Below are 17707 nucleotides of genomic sequence, written 5' to 3'. Positions count from 1 at the left end.
AAAACAATCCCTAAACTCGTGGGAAATGCCACTACTTTGTTTACATCGGCAGAAAGATGGTTTGGAAAAAATGTGTTATGCTTAAATAAAGAAAAAAACAAACATATTACTGTTTAGAACCAAATTAAATAAAAATCAGAAACCAGACACCATTGTTGTTGAAGGGCTACAAATTGCAGTAGGTAGTAGCACAAAGTTTTTGGGGATTTATATTAATGAATTTTTAGACTGGTGCTAGCATATTGATTACCTTAGTAAGAAATTAAATAAAATCTGTTTTTGTATCCGAAATGTTTCAAGATACCTGAATGAAACGGCACGCAAGGCCCTGTATTTCGCAAACTTTGAAGGAACACTTAGGCAGGGAATAATTTTTTGGGCGAGTAGCTCGAGGACTCAAAATATATTTACAGTACAAAAACGTATACTAAGGACTATCTACTGAATGTCTCCTTTGCAGTCTTGTCAAGGGGTTTTTAAATCAAAGGGTGTTTTAACCGTGTACGGTCTGTACATTTTTGATGTAATATTATGTGTTTTTAAGAGTACATATTTACACGATAACAACGTTAACCAGGATCATAGCACCCGCATGGGAAACATTTTGTATCCAACACACAGACTAACACTGTCTGGAAAGAGTCCGTACTATATGGGTATAAAATTCTTTAATAAACTAGAAAACAACATTAAAAAAGTGAGAATTGAAAAATTATTTAAGAATAAATTAAAACAGATGTTAATTGAGTTAGAGCTTATAGTATTAGAGACTATTTAAATATGTAACAACAGTACCTTTTAGTATAATATGTCCTTTGTCAATTGTTTTTTAACGCCATTTCATTTTGTATTCTTTATACATGTGCATGTATCAGAATGTAATTTGAAATAAAGAAATAAATAAATAAATAAAAAAAATTAAAAATTGGAAAAATGATTATAAATTGGCTGAAAGTGCTGCATCTAAGCACGGTCACAATTTATTTTATTATGAAAGTGGCCTTTTAAAAATCTTCTAGTAGCTATTCATAAAGTACAATCTAAATTGAAAAATGAAGTTAAAACATGCAAAAGCGCTTATTCAATATTTGATATTATTAATCAAATCAAATAAAATTCATATTATAAATGAATATGAAATCAATCATCTCTGACAGCATTTTATAAATGACTCTGAATAATTGTATGTATATTGAAAATAAATAAACAAAATTTTTATTTTATTTCTTAGCAAAAATCTTTCTAGTAAATAATTATTTTCGTTGTTTAAATCTCATTTAATTCTTTGCTGATGATAGGTGCGTTGATGTGTTTCCACATTGTGATAAGTGATTGTTGATAATTTTAGCTATAATTATTACATGGTCATATACATAGAGGACATTAGATACTACCTTTTTTAAGATTTAATACAGTTTTGAGTTGTTTTTTTGTAAATTTAATTTGTTTTCTTTGCTGGTTTCGTAATTGCAAAGTTGATTTTTAATTTTATGATAAATTATATTTATAAAATGCAATCAATTGAAAAATAAGTTTATTGTCTTTAATTATTTGGAGACTTAATTGGTGGGCTAATTACTGATACTTGAACATTGATTAAAATTAAATCTCTAAATTTGTTTGATGGAAGACATGGAGATTAAGAGACAGTAAATGAAATATGAACATACGTTTTTTTAAATATTTGATATTATAAATTATAAATTTCACATTAAATTATTTTAAAACTAATTTTCTGAGATTGTATTTTATAAACAACTTCCAACAATTGTATATTGATATTCTCTATTGGAACCAGACAAACGTTTTTTTTGTTAATGGGTACGTTTTTCGCTGTTTCAGACTAATTTGAATATTTTTTTAAGACACTCTTATCTTGTCCGTATAATTCCTGCATAATTCTTGTTACAATTCGTACATGGTACTCTTCTCTTTCAATTTTCAGACCCGAGAAGTTTTGTCAATGCGTTCGAATTTTCCTGTTATTTAATTTGTATGTTCGGTGGATTGATGATTGCAATTATTTTTTATTATATTACAATTTATTTTGATTTATTTTTCTGACTGCGTAATAATAATAATTCGAACAAATTTGAGGTTTCAAGACAGCAAAGACCTAAAAGAATCTACTGTTTCCCAATTATGAGTTTGTATGAATTTTAAATCTGATGATGGCGCTGTTGTCTCGCCGAAACGTTATGAAATAAACGATATAAAAATGTTTATTTTACACTTTCACTGAAACCCAGGAACGGAGGAAGAACATAATAATAATTACAATTTATGAAGAGAATTGGTAAGCAAAGGGTATTCTTACCTTACCTTATTATTATATTAAAACGGTTGCATAAATATTCATTTAAATTAATAGTTTTCCCAGCTTGCTGATGAAGAAATGTGCTGTTTATGTATCAATATATATTTTTTATTGTTTCATTGTGTTTTTCCAATTGATTTGTATATTTAACAAAATATCAGTTTGCTCTTTGACTGTTCATTGTTCCATCTAGCCAATAATTTTACCCTAATACCATATTCTGGTGATTTAAAAATTGTAATAACTTTTAAAATTTATTACTAGAAATGGACGTAATTTTTTAATAATTATTTGAATCTAAGCAACACAAACATTTTTGAAATTATTAATACTTATTAATCTTGCAGGTTTATCATTACGATGCCTGAGTAACACTACTTAAAGACAGTCAAAGAAAATGAGACGCATTAAAAAATCATTATTTTTGGGGGTTTTTAGGGCGTGGAAAATAATTTTTTCCTGTCGTTTCCTGAAAATGCAAGCTGTCCGTGCTTGCGAAACGCCAGGGAGAAATGCTTTTGTAACAGCAAAAAGCTCGAAAATATTGATGTGAAGTACCGTTTGCAAAACGATTTTTTCCAGCTGTGTTTACACAATCTGTTTTAAAAAAGTAGCGTTATTAAAAATCAAAATCAAAATTACAATAAAAAATTACGTTATTGTGATTAATAAATGTTTTTTTATAGGCAATCTGAGCCAAACGATCCAGGACATATTTGGAACACTTATTACCACAGCAGCTCCCGACATTAACAGCAACAGCGGAAATAGTGGAACTGGAGGAACTGGTGGAACTGGAGGAACTAGTGGAACTGCTAGCTGTACTTGCGTGCCATATTATCTATGTAACAATGGTAGCATTAACACCAATGGAATGGGAATTATCGATATCAGGTACAAACCTATTATTTCCAACCCCCAAACGCTTCCTAATAGTAGAAAACCATTATGTACGATTTTCGTTTCTTTGTGCCATTTTTTTAATCTTTCTAGTCTTGCTTGGTTTTATTTGCTTAATTAGTCCCTTTAAAGCCGTTCAATATCGGTACTAAAGAACAAAACTTCAACAGAACAAATGGAAAAGTGAAAACGCGAAATCAATGGTGCAAAGAGTGAAAGCAAGAGGAAAATTCTACAGTGAGCAAGCATACGAAAAATCACATTTACAAAAAAAAACCTTTTTTTCCCAAAAAAACAGCCCGCTGAATTTAAACAGTATTTCTGGGACGCACTGTAGATTAACATTCAGTTTTCCAGCTGCTAAATTTTTCTCTTCCACTGTGCTTTTTCGAATTATGTTTTCGGTCCATTGTTTTTCTTCTTTCACATGTTTTGTTGTTCTTTTTTGTAGTTGGTTTAAAAAAAACTTCGTTTTACACATATTTCATTTTTATCTTCCCCAACGCCCAAAAAAGGCGAGAAGTCGTCTTAATAGCTGATGGGATATTGCTGCCCGTTTCTGAGTTATCGGATATTTTACACTACCAAAGCTTCTGATGAACTGTTTTTTCTGCTTCTATTACTTTAGAGGTTGCAGTTTTGTGTTTCTTGCAAAAAATCGCCAGTTTGCAGATGCAGATTTTTCCATGTTTTTTTTTATTCCTTTATTTTACGATCTGTCCTACGGGACACTAAATAAATTTTATATACATTGATATTTGCTTGAAGTAACATGTAAAAGTCTTATGTAATGAATGAATAAATTTGAAAATTAGTTTAATTCTAGCGAGATGAGGGGATTATTAAAGATAGAAAATAAAGAAGGACGTATTATTCTTCAGCATTTATATCTTTTCAATCGGGTGATGGTCCGGATGATTTAATAATCTGTTTGTGCATCGGGAGTCAATGGTCGATATTTCCTGTAAGTATCGTTTTTAGTTGTCGGTGATTTTCCTGATTAATTCTTTTGGGGAAAACCAGAGATTATTTACGATTTTCCTCAGGCATTTAGATGGAAACCTCTCAATAATTTCTATATTTGATTTAGAAGCGTTACCCCATAGTTCAGCTCCATAAATCTAAATTGGTTTGAGAGTGCATTTGTATCGAGAATATCTTGTTTTCGAGGGATAGTTTGGATCTTCTTCCTAGTAAACAGTACATTTTTCTTAGCTTTAGGTTTAGTTGCTTACGCTTCGTCCGCGAATGAGAATTCTGAGGGATTTATTTTTAATTTAATACTAACGAATGTGTGCAATTTCCGATTTTGTTAAAGTAGTTTTAAAATTTTTGGGAAGCTAATGATGGGTTAGGATCTGAAGTTAATATAGCAGTGTCATCGGCGTATATAGCAACCTTATTGCAGACATAAGAATTTCTTAAGCTTTTCCCATGATCTAACTAAAATAATTTCCAATATTTCAGGTCAAACGATGGACCTTGTGAAACTTACATCGAAGTCTGTTGCGAAAAGAAAGATCAAACAACCGACCCAATTACTCCCGCTCCTCCGGTTATAAAAGAAGTGGGATGTGGGCGCCGTCACGAAGAAGGAGTTGGATTCCGGATCAAAGGCCAAATGGAAAACGAAGCCGAATTTGGAGAATTTCCCTGGATGGTGGCTGTGCTTCGAGAAGAAACCGTTGCAGGAAACGCGAATGTCCTGAATGTTTACCAATGTGGTGGAGCGCTGATCCATCCCCAAGTGGTGGTAACTGCTGCGCATTGCGTTAGCGGAAAGAACAAGGTGTTTAAGGTACGCGCAGGTGAATGGGATACCCAGCATACCCAAGAACTGCTCCCACATCAAGATCGTGAAGTCCAAACAGTTATAACTCATCCTCAGTACTATGCAGGCGCGCTGTATAATGATGTGGCTGTCTTGCACCTGAAATCGCCATTTGAAATCGCTGAAAACGTGAATGTGGTTTGTCTGCCCCCTCAAAGTACCGTTCTTAATTCAGCCACATGCTACGCTACTGGCTGGGGCAAAGACGAATTCGGCCAGAAAGGAAAGTACCAGGTGATTCTAAAGAAAATTGACCTGCCAATTGTTGCTCATGATAAATGCGAGCAACAGTTGCGGTCAACTAGATTGGGCAAGTACTTCCAGCTTCATCAATCGTTCATGTGCGCTGGAGGAGTTCCTGGTAAGGACACGTGCAAAGGAGATGGAGGTAGTCCATTGGTATGCCCGATACAAGGACAGCAAAACCGGTACTACCAGATGGGAATTGTTGCTTGGGGAATCGGATGCGGCGAAAACAATACACCGGGTGTTTACGTGAATTTGCCAATGTTTAGAGATTGGATCGATAACCAAGTAAAATCTTTCGGGTTGGACACGAGCTCGTATCAATATTGAAGATTGAACTGATTTTATACTGTGGAATAAATATTTATAATAAACTTTCCAAAGAGTACATTCAGTTCGTTTTTTTTTATAAATTTATTAAGCCATATTATCATTAAACTAAAGTTGTTGCAGAAGTAACTGTTCCATAACTACGTCGAATGCGATCACTTTGATTACTTTTTTGTAAAGTAAAGTTGTTCGGGTTCTGTTGTAGTTTTCCGGTCGTTGGAAAGATAATTTCATTAAAGAAATTTGAGTAGTTTTGACACAAAAAGCGAAATTTGAATATTAAGGTGCAAGGTTAGGCCAAAATTGTATGTTTTCGGTCCCGTTTTTGATCATTTCTCGGAAGCAAAATAAGTAAGAACGATCATTTTTACATCATTCCAGAGAGAACTAAATGGCCTTTTTAGAAAGTGAACCACAGGTAAGAAATTGTGGGCAGTTTTCTCAAAAAAGTCTTGATCTCAAGAAGTTTTAGATTTGCGTGTTTTTTTTTGAGGTGCAAAAACGACTCAAACATGACACAGCTTTATTCAAAGTTTTTCAAGAACCATTTGAGCCACAAAATTCGTTTTGGCATCTTTGGATAGAAAATTGAAAAATCGATTTAGTCATAACAACATGATTGAGCAAATTCGAATAGTTTTGACCCAGAAAGCGAAATTTGAATATCAGACCTTTAGGTGCAAGATGATCAAGAGCGCTTTTCTTTCTAAAAGTATTATATTTGGTAGTTTTTTTTGAGTTGCAAAATCGACTCAAACATGACGTTGTTCTTTTCGAAGTTTCTCAAGAACCATTTGAGTAGAGAATTGAAAATTCGATTCAGTCATAACAATATGCGTGAGGAAATTCGAGAAGTTTTGCCCAGAAAGCCAAATTTGAATATCATACTTTGAGCAGCGGCGCATCCAGCTTTCAAGTTAGGGGGGGTCATGCAGTAGAAATTCAGACTTTTGTTCAATATGAAATTATAAAAATTATCGTTTGGCGACATAAACCCAGCATAAGAGCACAACCCGCTGTTGGATTTTATTCCTCAACTGAACAGGACGCGAAGAATTTACGAGGCAAAAATAATTTACCAAAATAACAAGATGCAAAAGAAGAAAACAATACATTTATTCGAATGCGTACGATCGTTTGTTTCTGATACGTAACATTTTTACGTTTTTCAAAATGGTGAAGTTAATGGAACGAGAAAAAATCGAATTTTTTTGGGTTTGGTGATACAACACACACCCAAATAAAAGCAGCTCCAATGGTTCGTCTGCACGTTTTGCTCAGCATGAAAATGAACTTGAGGTTTTACTTTCTTTGGAAGAAAATCAGTTTTTTGCAGATTGGGGCCATTCACACATGCGGAAATCTATTGCTCACAGAATAGTTCGAAAGTGCAAATTAATAGTTCGAAGGCAAAAGTTATTCCAGTGCTAGAGTTATTTGAAGACGATTCCGATAGGCAAATTCGATAGGTAAAAAGTTAGAAGCTTTGAGAAAGCATATAAAATATGTGCATTCTATACAAAATTTAAGAAAAAACATTATATTTTTCGATAAAGTTACGTTCTGTCTAAATGGCTATGTGAACCGAGAAAATTATCCATATTGTGTGGTGTGAACGATTTTCCTTTGAACAGTTTCCAACTCGACTGGATATATCGAATTTCTCTAACTTGAATCAGTTCCAGAATTGGTGCCTTTATGTAGTCATTAGCGCCAGGCTCTCTGACAAAGAACTGATTTTGCAGCAATTTGGTGCTCCTCCACACTATTCGGCGATTTGCGTAAATGTTTGGATGAAACCTTTCCCTATTGGCAGATAGGAAGGAGGGAATCAATTAAATGGCCTCCTACATCGCCAGATCTGACTCCGATAGATTTCTTTTTGTGGCCGGCCGCCCTTTTCAGAATTACAGACATTTAAAAGAAAACGTTTTTATAATCTAATTATTCAGTCCAGTTGAAAGAAATTTCTCGATTACTGTTGAGTTCAAGTATAGCACATATTACCTGAATCATACTTAGAATTCAATCAAAATTGACATAAAAAATGGGTGCTTCTATTTGAAAAAAAAATTGATGGTCGCCTTATTTTTGAATCACCCTGTATAAATAAATTTGGTATAAAAAATCGCCTGAAATAAAATTAAACTTTGCTTCTGGGACTCGCTGTATACAGAATACATTTTTAAGGCAGCTTGGCTTTTGAGGCTAAATATATTTGTCCGTAAACGGTTTAAAACTTTTAAGCATAGAATAATAAAGACTTTTAAGTTTAAAAAAACGCAGAACAGTGGATTATAAAAGTGAGTAATTCTCTCTAACAAAGAAAAGTGAGAGACGAAGTTAAATAAAATGTTGGCAGTTTTGAGAACAGTGGTAAACGAAAAAAAGCAGATTTGAGACTTTGAAAGACTTAATGAATAAAATTTGAACATAATTGAAAATGAGAAATATAATGTTAAACATTGGAGCGAGGCAGTTCTGTAGGCAAATGCATTAACTACTCCGATTTTATGGCATGGGAAGGGAGTAAGTAGAAGGTTTTTCCTTCATTATCAACCACTGTAAAACTTCCATCTTCCTTACTGGGGAAGAGAATCAAAACAGTTCAATAGGACTTTAAAATGCTATTTATTAAAAACTTTTGGTTCCAGTTTTGTCTCTTTCTATAAGAAAGGAATAACTCCTTCAGAGTAACAAAGAGAAAACGACTCATCATAATCCACGGTAACCATTGACGGCAGTTCAAAGGTTTTTTTTCTGCAAGCCGCTGTTGATTTACGCGGCGGTTCTTTAGTCTTTGATATCCCGCTCCAAGTGGTAGGGATAAGTTTAACGGAAAATGGATCAGAATATCCAGAATTTGCAAATTGATTTACTCCTGCTTCAATCTTCCTCCATTGGGCATGGATTTGTTCGATTCGAATATGTTGACTTCGGAAAAGGTTCAAGAAGATGAAGTTTTTGACGATTTATATGTGAAAAAGCTCCTATCGCTTATTGGCGAATCTGGACGGTCTGCAAAAAGTTATCAATATCCAGGCGATTTTTTCGGCTGTAGCGAAATTATGATTAGCGGTTGTCTTTACAGTTTTTCAACCGTTGAATATAAGGGTAAGTGTGGTTCACATTCACATTCCGGTTCAATTTTCTGTATATCAAGACAGAGCTTTGTGTGTTATTGCTTATAATTGATCGGTTTACCTAGTTTTTGAACAAATGTCTAAAATGTATCACTAAACAAGGTAATTTAAGAAGTTACTGAATACTTAAGGTTTCCTGCTTCCCAGTGTGAAACTTTTTCTCAATTGTTTGTAGTTTTATAGTTAGGAAATATTTCTTAACTACTTCAAAAAGTGAGCTTGACTCTTGAGGAAAATTCCGTATTGGAGTCGTTTTTTTCGCTAAATCCTGGTTAATTATATTTAGACAACAAAGTAAAAGAGTTAATAATTAAGCTGCATTTATTCAAAATTTCTTCGCATTCTGTCACATCTTTGCAATTTTTTATTAACAGTTATTCCACTTTTTTCAAAACATGTATCAAATTCGATTTAGAGTGACTGACAAAATTCATAAATGAGCGAAAATACATTGAATACAAAATTTAAAAAATTAGAATATAGAAGAACGGCAACCAACAGGAACTAATTGTTATGCAAAAATAAGGTGTAATAAAAAGTCAATAGAAAAAACAGGTGATTTGCTTTCCGACTAAAATTCAGAAATATGTAAGACTAAATCTACTTTACATTTGCCTTTCAAAAGTTGGAATCAGCCGGGTTCTGTCCACTCAAAAGTACTCTGAAGCGCGTTCCAGAAACACAATCTGATGTGGAGAAAAATACGGGACTGACCGCCTTTCTCGACTCTGTGCAGGCTTATTATCCCAGCAAAAGAGGGTTTCCTGTAAATATAGGGTTCCCCTGCACGATACGCGCTCTTGCGGTGTGCGCGCTTTTTTTATCAGCATTACGGGGTTCCCCTATACGATACGCGCGTTCCCGCTGTGCACAGAATTTTTAAATTCATCAGCTGAACGCAATTTTTTTATCAGCAGAATGTGATTCCCCTGTAACTCAGGTTTCCCTGCAAGGCGCTATTTTTTGTATTATTTTGCACACTGATGTGTAAAATAATGTAACACTTTCCATCAGGGGATCAAGAAAAAAATAAATAATCTAATAGCATATTAATTATATTGGTAGGTGTACCCTTAAAGCGCTTTAAGAGGATTTAGCTAAAAGAGAAACAAAAAATTATAACAATGTTTTACTTTATAAGAAAATAAATTTACATGCGGGGACTATAAAGAAATCGAACTATACTTGCGGTTTACAATTTTGCTTTTGGATTTTTTGGCAATAGTTCTGAAATCAACTAAACCTGAATTCACTGAACTGTTCCTCAATGAAAGATAATAAATAAAGCGCGCACTTGCGACATATTAAAAAAAAAATTATTTACAGAAGGAATCATATACACAAGCAGTCCCTTGGATAATAAAACTCACTTATCATGGACAAATTTCTCTACTGGAATCATACCAGCTCTTTATGAATCGGAATCATCACAACAGTTTGCTGCTGGAGTTAAAAAATTAACATCTCCAGCCAACTCGAAAAAAGAGCGACAAGAAAAAGCCTTGTATCTATCAAAGTTTCTGCAGAATTCAGCTTTGCCTGAGCTGCAAAACCATCCTGTTAGAAAAAAACTTATGGAAAATCAAAATTCATGCAATTTTTGCCCAAAAAGACAAATCGACAATAACAAAATAAAAAAACCTTCCAACGATTTCAGCATTGATAACCCAAGTTTATCAACTGTTTATCAAACTCCGAAACCGCAAATTCCAAATCAGGTACGCTATGAAACTAAAACATAACTCGCACTTCATTCGTCATTAAATTGCAGTTTAAGCATCCGAAGAAAAATCCTCATAAGAACATACCGAAGAAATCCAATTCTTTACCACGAAAGTTATCAAATGCTTATAAAACAGAACCATCAGAACCAGCGTCTATTTGGAGATCTTGCCGGTTTTGTCTGAAGAACGGCGAACCAAAGGAACTTGTAACGTCCCACTTTACAAGATCATCGAATGGCAACGTGACTTGTCCAATATTAAGAAGGTAAGTGTTCAAATAAAATTGGACATGTGCAGAATGTTAGAAGTTTCTCTGCAGATACGTCTGTGAAATCTGCGGAGCCACTGGATCGTACTCACATACAAGAAAGTACTGCCCTTTCTACAATCCGCGCGCTTACACAGACCCAGATTATAACCGAATAGCAAACGCTTTGATGGCTGTTAATTTAAATTAACCGAAAATAGGAACTAGGATTTCGACTACGTGGCTACTCATGGCTTATTCGTGGTCTGGTTCATTTTAAAACATATAGAATTTTTTTTTATTTTGACCTAAAAAATGTGTTTTATTATCTGCATGTTACAAACATTACCTGATTAATAATAACGTATTTTTATACGAAATTAATTAATTAAAGTTAAGCTGAGATTCAGTATTAATCATATGCACATGTTTCTATTTCTGTTACGTATATTTTGTAAGTATGTTAAGGAATTTTATGCAAATTTATTGTTTTAAAATAATTTAGAGATTTTGTTGTATGTATGCTCCGGATCTAAAAAGTTAAAATTAAAAGGTTTTCTAAATCGTTCAATAAGCTTTTCATTTCAAAACACAATGTTTTCCCAGCTTTCATGCTAAACCAATTAGGCGATATAGGCAAATAGTAAAACAGCAAAAATCATATCAAAATCTTTAATAAATAAAAAAAGGAATTATACTTAATACAACATTATTAAATATTCATGGTATGTATAAGTTATAATTCAAATAGTAATTATAAAACTCATAATCCGAAATATTAAGTAGGGTGTGTGTCATACAAACTTGCTACAAAAATTGCCCAATTACCTCTAGGAAATGTGGCGAATTAAAAAGTTACGTATTTATCTCTACGACTTAGAAGAAAGTAAAAATACATGAATGGATTTAAAAATAAAAAAATATTGCGATTATTAAGTAAGAATGTCTAGTTCGTTTGAGGTAGCAACAAATTTAGTTCAGAGATTCTAAGAATACCGTTCAAATGTAAAAACAAGTGTTTGGGCATTAATACAAAACATATGAAAATGAGTAATTTTACACGTTGAAACGAAAATCATATGCGGCAGATCATCAAACTTAGTTACTATACAAATAGAACTTCTATTTTAAACTTATGAAATAGGCACTCAACAAATTGATAATCATACGGGTGTCACAGATTGAAATGTTTCAGTATATCTTTGGGACTCGCATGCACTTTACTTACTTTTTTGCTGGTTTAAAAAAATTTAAATAACGTCAAACGGTATACAGTATTTAATATGATATAATGAAACATTCAGAGATTACAGAATGTTCACGAATTTGTGATCAAATTTAATACAAATATATATGTATATGACAAGTCCTTACATGACGAAACTCTAGTTCATCTAGGCTAAACATATATGTCTAATTAAGGAATCTACCTACAGCGTTACTACATTTAAACCAAAGGAATAATAATACACACAAATTACAAATACTGAAAGTGAAGAAAATATATTGCGATATGCACTCGTTATCCCAATCTCATTATCGTCATTACGTGGGCGTTTCAAGTAATCCAATTATTTACATCAGTTTGTAAGCCTCATAACTGGAGAAACGGGATTTGTTGGAAATGTGCATCATCCTTATATCAAGAGACCACTCAACTTAGACATTAGAAAGCATCTAGAAATATTATTTTATATCTACATATAATTACTTTTGTCCAATTATGTATGTGGAGTTAATACTCACCATCTTAAAATTTACAGACATTCGTTTTATAACTACAATATTAAAGCACTAGATGTAGGATTGCGATTTTATTCAGATAACTTAGACAAGATAACATTTTATTATCGAAATAAATAATTTGTAATAATGACTGAAAGTAAACAGCTATACACTAGAGTAGTTTAAGGAATGTTTCAGTTTAGACTAAACTTTTTCGTTTACTTGAAGTAAAGTTTTATGAGCGCAGGCCAGACTAGCTTTATTATCATTAAATATATTTTTTATAACACAGTCAAATCAATAATAAGATTATATACAATTATAGGCATGCGGTCGTTTACAACTGTAATGTAGTCATATTTAAGTTACCTGAATAAATTTTGAGACGCAGTTCTGTATTCCTGTACAAGACTATGTGATATGTTCTAATGCTATTCTAATATTGACCAGAACTTTTAGAACCTTTCAAAACACGTGCAGAGTAGTTATTTTAGGCAACTAGTTCCTAAAATTTTATAATTCCCAAGAAAAAATAATTTAATAGTTTTTTTAATTGAATGAGAAAGTTTCATATTGACTCCGAAGTTGTTTTCAACTATAGAATTTTTTTTTTCAAAAATTTCTTGTTGCCTAAAAGATATCTACTTAACTCTGGAACATCCTGTAAATTGAATATCAGCAGATTTCCTTATTAACCGATTGAAACGTATAATACTGTAATGCTTTGGTATTCATGAACACTCGATTACGACTACAATGAGATTAATCACTTACAATTTTAACCGATACCCCAAAAATGGTGGTTTAACAAAATACATATAACCAGTTGGTTACATTATTAATTGGCATAAAGCTGAAACAAAATCTCCCAATCAAGCCAGAAAATTTGATCATATGACCACAAAAATTAATTTTGAAAATCTGCTTACTAATACAGTGCGCACATGAATCGCAAAGTTCTGGTCTATTTACCATTATAGTATTGATAAAATATTGCGTTATATACATTTTGGTAGCTATCACTCTGCCCTATTTTTTCAAACATTCACTTGAATAATCGTCAATAACTCGATATACTGATTGAAAACCATGCTCGTTTTTGTTGATAGTTCAAAAATAGTTGCATGCTTCAAATATTCACTAATGATACTTTTTATGAGTTAGCAATATAAATCAATAACTTGTCGTTGATATACCGTGACAGTTAAAATCTTGATAACTAAATACTACAAATACTAGAGAGATAAATCAGGTACAAGGGACGAAGTTCGTTTTTAAAAAAGTTGTAATGTAAGAGGGTTGCAACATATTTTAATCTGGCATTATTGAAATCGGCCTGAAATCAGTTTAACCTTGAGCTTTCTTAAAAAAGGAATATTAAGATATTTTTTCCAAAATATATGTACTTATGCACCTTTTGCAAGCAGTTGTTAGTAAGTATTTTTGTTCATTGACGATTATTATTATTCATCTTCACACACAACGTCGTAGTAACAAAACAGAAGCACTTAAACAATAATCATAAAAAAATACATATATGACTACGAAACAAACAAATTTAGTAACTAATAAATAATCTTTGTGAAAACTCAGTCTCTCGTGGACAAATTTGATTTTTGTAAATCGCTATTTTGAACTAGAATTCTAAATAAAACTTTTGCCAGTTAACGTCTATAAAAAGTAAGGTCTTAAATAAGTTGCTTTCACTTTATACATATCTAGTCCTTTTGTAAATTAATAAACTTATAATAGGACTACAAAATTGATATTTTATTACTATTTTCGGCGAGGCGAAAATCAAGCCTAACATTATTTCGGCTTGATTTTTCCAAAAATATTGAAGCCATGCGACAACACTCACATTCGTGTGAATCCACAAAAATGTGAGTGGTAATTCAAAGCATCCCTCACAGGAAGTTATAGTAGAGGCTAATTAGTTCAAAGTTTTGTTCATTCTAAATTATTTTTATTAAATATTTAGTTACTCTGTTAGAACGCTCACATAATTCTTTCCAAATGGCAGCAAATTGGAACTGCACTATAAATTAATATGCCCATCGTCTACGTTACATATTTCATTTTCCTCGACTTTACTTTACATTAAACAGGACTAAAATGTCCGGTCGACAAAAAGTTGTAGGTATATATTCGAATTGATTAATATAAAAATTTGTTATGTACCAGCACCTTAAAACCTCTAGTATAAACTCCTACGTTAAATGCATCTAATTATAATTTTGTAATAAACATAAAATAAAACTAAAAATGTGTTAAACTTAATTGCGGAAGAGCAAATATTCAATATTCACAAAGAAAAACTGGCTTTGCAAAGTAATTAAATAGAATTTCACTACCACAATTATAAGAAATTGTCTACAAGAAAATATAAATGAATTTAAATTAAAGTATTTGCAAACATACTGATAGAATATAAAAATAAATATAATAATACAGTTGATTTAAAGCGCAAATATAAAATCACATTTTTTCTCGTATTTACACTACAGGTCTTACGCCTCTAAGCCCAGTTATCTAACACAAATACTAAATAGTTTATAGGGTGTTGCCTGGGAATAGTAAAAGATATATCAGACTTGAAAAAAATGTTGAAACTAAAAACCATTTCAAGAATTTGATTCCTGCTCAGGTTTTACGGTACGATTTACCTTTCACTAAACCAAAAACACAAATCTTATCTTACCACCTAAGGAGACGATAGTACTAAATTACTTTGGTCTGTATAAAATACTTAAAACTGAAATATAATATATAATACATCTATGGAAAATGACTGATCACACATATCATCGTATCAATGAAAATTTTTGCACAAAAGTTCAGCTAAATTGACAGTATCAATTTAGGTTTATGTGTGAAATGCATTTAGATTCAGGTGAGGAATTTGTTTCTTACTTATCACTGCCCGATTCGGAATGATCTGAATTATTATTTACTGGACCATCGGTTTTTTCCTTTTTGATAAGAGTTATATCCGGATGGTTAGCTAGTACGGAATTATTTCCGGAACGCTCCGATGCACTAACCTAATTAGAAACAATTCATCAATATTGTAGTCAGAAAAACATAATAATTTAAGTAATATTTGTGTGTGAATTACGCTAAATAACACCTGAAACGCTACAAAACCTTCATTCATAGGAATTTATAAAACAATGATTTGAGTTTATTTATTTTTTTTACTGATAAAAGTATGTTGGGTTTATAATATTTTTCTTTCAACTTTAAAAGGTGTGCTAATTTTGTCCATCAGTATATAGTTAAATATCTAGTCGATTATTTTGGCCGAAACGCTTACAACATAGCTTCTTTCTTTTACCTGACTAGGCTATGACGGCAATTTTCTCGATCTCTAAAGGTCTTTCGATTGGGTGAAAACTCTCCAACTATGCAAAAACTGAAGTAACTTTGTTCATCTGAATTAATCTCGATTGATTTTTGTTTTTGAACCAACTTTGGGGTAAATTATGCAAAGTTGTGGTTAAAACTCTGAAGAAAATTATGGAAAATATAACATATAGAAAATAATCATATCAAGTTATTCAAGTAAACATTTTGCGATCAAGTTGAAGTTGAACCTACCAACTTTTGAAATACGTTGCTATTTGAGGGAATGTCAGGTAGAATGGAATCAGCTTCGTCATCAGATGTGCCCTCTTCGTAGGACCCTTCCTTCATACGATATGTACTGAAAATATAAAAAAAAACGAACATTGATTTAATAATAAGAAAAAGGAAGAAGGAATCTGGTGTGCACACACTGCAGAAAATCCACAAATTGGATAAATGTAATAAATCACATTCCTCAATAATTTCACCAAATATACAGCGTGATTCACGGTCGATAGCGTATTAGACGTTTAAGGAGAACCCGACGCACGATCATAGATAAAGACTGCGCACGATCTATCTGCAAATTTGTGCAACGAAGACATCGGATCTGCTCTATCCGCATAAAATCTTTTCAGCAATGCGAGGCTGCCTCTTATATCAAAAACTATTATTATAGTAAAAGGTCAGTATTTTCAAGACATCCAGTACAATTTAGAACAAATTGCTGTACACGAGGATCAAGCATAGGGCTTTGCTAACCCAGTATCAATGTTAAATTTCCTAAAAAAAAAGAATGAATTTTATTTAATATTTATGAAACCGCTTTAGATAGATACAGAAACCGTTAAGCAAAAATAATCAGATCTGTAAAGCCAATCTAAGAGTACAATAATATACAGGGTGTCTCATTTAAAATATCAAAGTTGTATGTACTTTTCGATATCAGTGGCAACGATATCAGCAGTAAAATGGAAATCGTAATCATCTGAAACAACAATAAAAATGTTAATTTATCACGTCGAATTTGCATATTTTTAGCGTCCAATCTATTTTAGTGTCCAAGTATGTTATTCGAGTGATCAAATCAGCAAGATTGCGAGACTATGTGAACGGAAATAGCAAAATGTATTCATTTCTTTATTTTTTGTTGATCATCACTGACGTATTTAATGTTTTACAAATTTTAAAAATATTTTTTATTATTATTATAATCATCATCAAAATCACAATAAGTATTAAGTTAACTCTTAAAATGCTTCGATTCTTAGGAGTGAGGCAAAGTTGCAGTCGATGCGGACTCGGTGAATTATCGGTATCAAGAAACAGAAAAAAAGAATTACAAAAATGAAAAATACGTACTTCCAACCCTTATACATAAAATATTTTACATATTTACTTTTTATTATTTTCGTGAATATCTATCGGTTTTACATTGTCCAACTCAGATGTTTTCGGTTAATTAGAAGTTTTAAAATTAATTTGAAGTTCGGATAGCAGCAAAATAGAATAAAGTATTTAAACGTGTAAATTAACCAAAGTTGTGGTAAGCGTGCAATAATATACAGGGTGTATCATTTAAAATATCAAAGTTGTATGTACTTTTCAATATAAGTGGCAACCGCCCATGACGGAAAGGTTTTAGACCGATAGAGCATATCCGATGACTTCGTTGTCCAAATTTGCAGGTAGATCGTGCGTCGGGTTCTCCTTAAATGTCTAATACGCCATCGACCGTGAATCACCCTGTATGCTTGAAATGGCTATTAGCATTAAGTGACTGAATATAAAATATAATTAAAATCAAATCCTGGGTTCTTCAGTCATTTATTGTCTATTTATCAATTAAAAAAACGTTTCGGTGTTTTCCACCATCATCAGTTTCACTAAAATAAC

General features: G+C 32.3%; 2 protein-coding genes across 9 annotated transcripts in view; one reads left to right on the top strand and one right to left on the bottom strand.

Moving 5' to 3' along the window:
- LOC109535342 (phenoloxidase-activating factor 2) overlaps positions 1-5682 on the top strand; it is a 15081-nt gene extending 9399 nt beyond the window's left edge. The window contains exons 4-5 of the mRNA XM_048660715.1: positions 3004-3211; positions 4685-5682. Coding sequence (XP_048516672.1) covers positions 3004-3211; positions 4685-5624 — 1148 coding nt within the window. The 3' untranslated portion in view covers positions 5625-5682. The remainder of the gene's footprint in view (positions 1-3003; positions 3212-4684) is intronic.
- Positions 5683-11396: 5714 nt separating this feature from the next.
- The window catches only part of LOC109542477 (protein tramtrack, beta isoform), a 25318-nt gene continuing 19007 nt past the window's right edge, over positions 11397-17707 (bottom strand). For 5 of the 8 annotated variants that reach the window (XM_048660698.1, XM_048660699.1, XM_048660700.1 and 2 more), the window contains 2 exons: positions 16064-16169; positions 11397-15507 (listed from right to left, as the gene is read on the bottom strand). In XM_048660698.1, the coding sequence (XP_048516655.1) occupies positions 15373-15507; positions 16064-16169 (241 nt within the window). In that variant the 3' untranslated portion in view covers positions 11397-15372. Of the gene's footprint in view, positions 15971-16063; positions 16170-17707 lie in introns of all 8 variants that reach the window. The other 3 variants (XR_007280244.1, XR_007280245.1, XM_048660703.1) reach the window with 3 other exon arrangements.

This window comes from Dendroctonus ponderosae, unplaced genomic scaffold (genome assembly GCF_020466585.1).
Source record: "Dendroctonus ponderosae isolate FM_Combo_2020 unplaced genomic scaffold, Dpon_F_20191213v2 Dpon_F_20191213_1, whole genome shotgun sequence".
NCBI lineage: Eukaryota > Metazoa > Arthropoda > Insecta > Coleoptera > Curculionidae > Dendroctonus > Dendroctonus ponderosae.
The sequence above is the reverse complement of the archived record's forward strand: the minus strand, read 5'-3'. Positions and strand labels throughout refer to the sequence as shown.